At 66.0% G+C, this 5,316-nt stretch overlaps 2 protein-coding genes across 2 annotated transcripts in view; one reads left to right on the forward strand and one right to left on the reverse strand.

Annotated features, from left to right (window-relative positions):
- CACNA1H (calcium voltage-gated channel subunit alpha1 H) overlaps positions 1-2,166 on the forward strand; it is a 31,582-nt gene extending 29,416 nt beyond the window's left edge. Inside the window, exons 33-35 of the mRNA XM_023728541.1 lie at positions 105-279; positions 360-541; positions 1,165-2,166. Coding sequence (XP_023584309.1) covers positions 105-279; positions 360-541; positions 1,165-2,166 — 1,359 coding nt within the window. The remainder of the gene's footprint in view (positions 1-104; positions 280-359; positions 542-1,164) is intronic.
- Positions 2,167-4,496: 2,330 nt separating this feature from the next.
- LOC101344366 (tryptase alpha/beta-1) overlaps positions 4,497-5,316 on the reverse strand; it is a 3,806-nt gene continuing 2,986 nt past the window's right edge. The window contains 4 exon segments of the mRNA XM_012554578.1: positions 4,497-4,796; positions 4,893-4,935; positions 4,937-5,000; positions 5,003-5,038. Of these exon segments, the coding sequence (XP_012410032.1) occupies positions 4,497-4,796; positions 4,893-4,935; positions 4,937-5,000; positions 5,003-5,038 (443 nt within the window).

The raw sequence follows: 5,316 nt of genomic DNA on the forward strand, positions 1-5,316 counted from the left end.
GTGGGCTGATGCGGCCCCTCTGCCCTAGGAGGAGTTGTGAGCTGACACAGTGGGGCGGGGTCCCCCAGGAGGGGTGGTGGGCTGATGCGGCCCCTCTGCCCTAGGAGGGCCTGGGCACCGGCCCAGAGGCCCCGAGCTTGCTAGTGGTGCGTAAGGTGTCCGTGTCCCGCATGCTCTCGCTGCCCAACGACAGCTACATGTTCCGGCCTGTGGTGCCCGCCGCCCCTCAGCCGCTGCAGGAGGTGGAGATGGAGACCTACACGGGAGCTGCAGCTTTGGGTGCGGCAACCTCGGGTGCGGGGAGCAGGGGGGTCCAGAGGGTGGGACGGGCATGCCATGTGGATGCCGTTCTCCTCCAGGTACTGTTCCCCCCGCCAGCTCGCCCAGGGAGCCCCGTGCCACCCTCCAGGTGCCGCCTGAGACGATGCCCATGCCGACCCCAGCCACTCCTTCCCCAGCGAGGTCCAGTGACACCCTGCGGGCCCCCTCCCCACGAGCCGCACCCCGCTCCCCTGGCCTTAGCCGGCTGCTCTGCAGACAGGTATGGGGGCGCCTGGGCCCTCAGGAAATCTGTCTCCTGTTTGGAGGGTGCGCAGCAGCAAGGCCCAGAGGGGCCGCGTCCTCGGGCTCCGGGCCTTTCTGTGCCTGCAGCTCAGGGGGAGTCCTGGGCACGGAGCCCAGTGTGGCCACATTGTGGGGGTTTCTGCAGCCTGTGATGACAGGGGCCCCCATATGGGGACCAAGCCCCCCACACTGGAGCTAGCAAGGCTCAGTTCCCCATGGTGGTTCCCCTCCTCACCACCCCAGGGTGCTGTGGGGAGAACCTCGCCCTTAGGGCGCCAAGCTGAGCTGGTGGGGGCAGCGCTGGGGAGGGTGCTCAGAGCCCCGCCCTCTCCTCCTCACAGCCCCTTCCCCAGCCGTGACCTGCAGCTTGGTGGGCCTGAACACCCCTGCCCACTGCCCTGTGGGCAGCAAGTGCTGGGAGGCAGAGCAGGGCCCAGGGGCCTCCAGGGGTGGGAGGGGTGAGTCCAGCCCCATCTCAGCCTGAGCCCCAGCTTGGAGACTCCCAGCCCTCCAGGGACCTGTCCACTGTGGCCGGGGTGAGGGATGGGGTCACTGCACCCTGGGGCTCCCCCCTCTGACATGACCCCGCGCTCCCCACAGGAGGCAGTCCGCACAGACTCCCTGGAAGGACAGGTAGACGGCTGCCGGGACAGCACCTCGGGACCAGGGGACTCTGGGGAGAAGGCGGCAGCCAGGCCGGCACTGCTGGGGGCCCCCCTGCGGACCCCGCCCCGCTCCCCGAGGCCCGTGAGCACGCGCACCCGCGGGCACACGTTTGGGCAGCCCTGCGTGGCCAGCCGGCCGCCGGCCGCTGACGAGGCTGCGGACCTGGCTGATGAGGAGGTGCGGTGCATCACCAGCGCGGCGCGGCCCTGGCCTCCCGAGCCCGAGCCCCACAGCCCCAAGGCCTCCCTGGCCGCCCGCGGGGGCCTACGTCGACTCTGCAGTGCCGATGGCTGGAGCTGCCGGGCGGGGCCGGGCCGGGCGGACGGGCAGAGGCAGCCGGGCCCAGAGCCAGGCGGGGATGGCAGGCGCGACGAGGCCCCCGAGGCCGAGCCGGCCCTGGGCGCGCGCCGCAAGAAGAAGATGAGCCCCCCCTGCATCTCCATCGACCCTCCTGCGGAGGATGAGGGCGCCGGCCGGCCCCCCGCGGCCGAGGGCAGCAGCACCACCCTGCGGCGGAGAACCCCATCCTGTGAGGTCCCACTGGGCCTGGCCGTCCCCCACAGGGACCCCCTGGAGCCCACAGAGGGCCCAGTGACCGGGCTGGACCCTTCGGGCAAGGGAGAGCGGTGGGGCCAGGCCTCAGCCCGGGCAGAGCATCTGACGGTCCCGAACTTTGTCTTTGAGCCATTGGATGTGGGGGCCCCCACTGGGGACCCCTTTTTGGACAGTGGCCAGGGTGTGGCCCCAGAACCTTGTGTTTTCTCCTTGGGGGCCACGACGCCTCTGGAACCCCCCAATATAGAGCCTCCTGCGCCCTCCAGTGACAACCTAGAGAAAGGGCAGGAGGTACTCATGGTTTCCCAGAGCCCCCCAAAGAAACCAGGGTCCCCCCCAGGCACCCCTGCCCCAGATGACAGCGTAGAGGAGCCTGTGTAGCTCTGGGGTTAATGCCGTGAAGGGCTTTGTTCTGGGATCTGGGGTGCGCCCAGGGGATCAGCCGCAGGGCAGCGGGCTCTGCTGGACCCCGGCTGGGGCCCCTCCCGTGACCATGCAGCCTGGGAGGCCCCGTCCCCAGGGAGTGGGAGGCGGTGCATTTCCTCTGTGAAGCTAAACAGGAAGTGGCCAGAGTGGCCTCCTGGCCGGAATGAGCCTGGAGCCCGAGGGCCCCGCACTGTGGCCGAGCCCGCCCGCCCGGCTCTGGGGGCCGTCTGTAGGTCAGAGAGATGGCGGATAACTGCCAGAAATGACCAAGAAGAGCAAACAGAACCCACCCGCCAGGCTCCGTCCACATAGAACATGTATTTTTCTAGGGAACACACGCTCGGGCCCCTGTGGCCACCACGGCCCAGCTCACCTCCGTCACCGTCCAAGCCCTCCGCGTCCGTCTGTCCTCACCCCCTGGTCACGTCCTGCCGTCACTGGAAGCTTTGGGTCTCTCTCTCCATGTCCCTGTCCCCCTGTCCCGTTCTGCTCAGGTGTTTTAGAAGACACCACCCGCTCCCGGGACACAGCCACTTCACACTGAGCTGTGACAGTGCAATAAGAGGCCTGCCTCCCCTGGGAACCCCGCTCACCCGGGCTCGGGCTGTGGGGTTTCAGATGACGCCCCTCCGTTTGTTTGATCAATTCAGGTTCCACGTTGCAATAATCTGATGCAGAAAACTCTCCACTTCTCGAGTCAGGGAGGGGGAACAGGCAAAGCAGAATAAACGTTAACTTATTTAAGAACTGTCATGCTGATCGCGGTCCCAGCATGGGGGTGGCAGGTGCTGTCCTGAGGAGTCCCTCTGTCTTTTTTGACCTCTCTTTGGTAGAGGGAGAGTACATTGGGGTGAAGCTGCCCCTCGCCAGCTAGACACCGAGCCCCAGCCACCCGTGGGGCTTACCCCAGCCTCTCAGCAGGGCTGTCTGGTCTCCACCAAGCTGTGGCCCATTGCCTCCCGCGCCGACCCTGCCAGCCTCTCGGTTGGCCGCAGGGAGCTGGAAAGTTCTCCTGTAATGAGGGAAGTGGTGCATGGTGCCCACTGCACCCGCTGGGCCTCAGTGGTGCCCCGCAAAGTGGCCACCTAGCCCGCAGTCTCTGTGGGCTCCCTCCCTCCGCCTTTGCCCTCCTGTGCCGCTGCATCCCAGCATAGCTGTACCTGTCTTGAGAATATTGAATTGTACAAGCTGGACCGCTGGCTGGTGAGTGTTGTTTGGGGAGGCAGGGGTGCCCCCTCACCCGCCCCCTTGCCCACCTCGCTCTTCTCTGTTTGGGGAGGCAGGGCCGCCCCCTCGGCTGCCCCCTTGCCCACCTCACTCTTCTCTGTGTCTGGGGAGGTAGGGGTGCCCCCTCGCCCACCCCCTCGCCCACCTCGCTCCTCTCTGTGTCTGACAGCAGCAGTGCTCCCTCCCACCCCCCAACTGGTCCCCTGCTGTCCCCTAGAGTTACTCTGCCGGAGGCTCAGGGATACAAAGATCATACAGTCCACCTGCTTCGGGGGGCTTACGTTGCAGACAGGACCAACTCTGGCTTCATCCACCCCCCGCCTGGGGTCCAGCATGGAGGCTCCCCAGCCCAGTGGGGACAGCTGTCCAGGCCTGTCCTCTGGTCCCCAAGGACGGTCACCTCTCCTGTCTCCCTCACGGCTTGGCTGCCATGGTCTGTGACAGCTGCCCACTTCCTTTAAGTGGGTTGTTTGGGTCAAGAGCTCAAGATGGCCATGTGAGCGTCCTGGGGCCGCCGTGACAAAGGACTGCAAGACGGATGACAGGACAGACATTTATTCTCTCCAAGTCTGGAGGCCAGAAGTTCCCCTCCAGGGGCTCTAGGGCAGGGCCAGCTTGCCCTGACCCAGGTGGACAGCGAGGCTGAGCGGCTCCCTGACCTAGACCCCGGGGGCAGGTAAGGGGTGGGTGGAGCCAGCGTAAGTTTGCCTTGCACCTACCAGCCCTGCCCCACGGCTTCCTAAGGGCCTCTGCTTTGCCTTGCGAGAGCTCTCTCTGGTGGAGACGCAGAGAACTGCAGGTCGCGGCAGGGCACAAAAAGCTGGGGACTCCCAAGGGCTGGGAGAGCCCTGTGGGGTGGGGCAGGCGCACTGGGCTGCAGGCGCCTCCTGCTGCGTGGCCTTGGACGAGTCAGTACACCCTCTCAGCCTCCGTTTCCCCACAGGGAGATGAGCTGGGACTCCTGCAGCCCCGGGCAGTAGTTCTCTGTCCAGCAGGTGGCCCTCAGCCTCCATGCCCTGCCCAGAAGAGGGGGCAGGGACGGGTTGTGTGACCAGTGGTCAAGGGTCAGAAGTTGGAGGGAGGGAGATGGCTCTGCGCAGAGAGCACTTGGCCACAAGGACAGAAGCAACGAGGAGGAGGAGAAGTCCGGGGAGGAAGAAGCCAGCCAGGAGAGGCAGTGGGGCGAGCTCTGAGCCCCAGGCTGCTGGGACATGGAGGCGGATCCAGTTCACTTAGGCAGGGACGAGGGTGTAGACACCAGGCCTGTTGGGGCGGCCGCAGCCCTCGCCCCAGCTCACCACGCTCACCTGCAGCCAGGTGCCGTCCACCCGACAGACCAGAGGCCCTCTGGAGTCGTCCTGGGGCAGAGCAGGGGGTGCTGGGACGCCAGGGGGTTGGGGCACCCCTCACAGGGCTTTAGACTCCCCTACCCTCCCCACTCGCAGCCCGCTCACCTGGCAGGCGTCCCCGGGGCCCCAGGCACACAGCACATCTGGGGATGGTGCCACCTGTGCCACTGTAGCCCTGTCTGGAGGTCCCTGTGTCCACAACGGAGACTTCTCCTCCTGCAGGCTGTACGGGCTGAGGGGGGGCAGAGGCTCTGGGGGAGAGGGAGATAGGCTGCAGGGGAGTCTGGGCCCCAGCACTGCGGACGGTGGGGGAGTGGGTGCCCTGACCCAGTCAAGATACAAATTTTTCACCAGGTAAGGCAAGTCACTGACATACTGGGTGTGGACAGACATGGACACCTTAGTGTAAACTAGCGTCTAATAGACACCCCGGGGGTGGACGGACGTGGACACCTTAGTGTAAACTAGCGTCTAACAGACACGCCGGGGGTGGACGGACGCGGACACCTTAGTGTAAACTAGCGTCTAA

This window comes from Trichechus manatus, unplaced genomic scaffold, assembly GCF_000243295.1.
Source record: "Trichechus manatus latirostris isolate Lorelei unplaced genomic scaffold, TriManLat1.0 scaffold00024, whole genome shotgun sequence".
Taxonomy (NCBI): domain Eukaryota; kingdom Metazoa; phylum Chordata; class Mammalia; order Sirenia; family Trichechidae; genus Trichechus; species Trichechus manatus.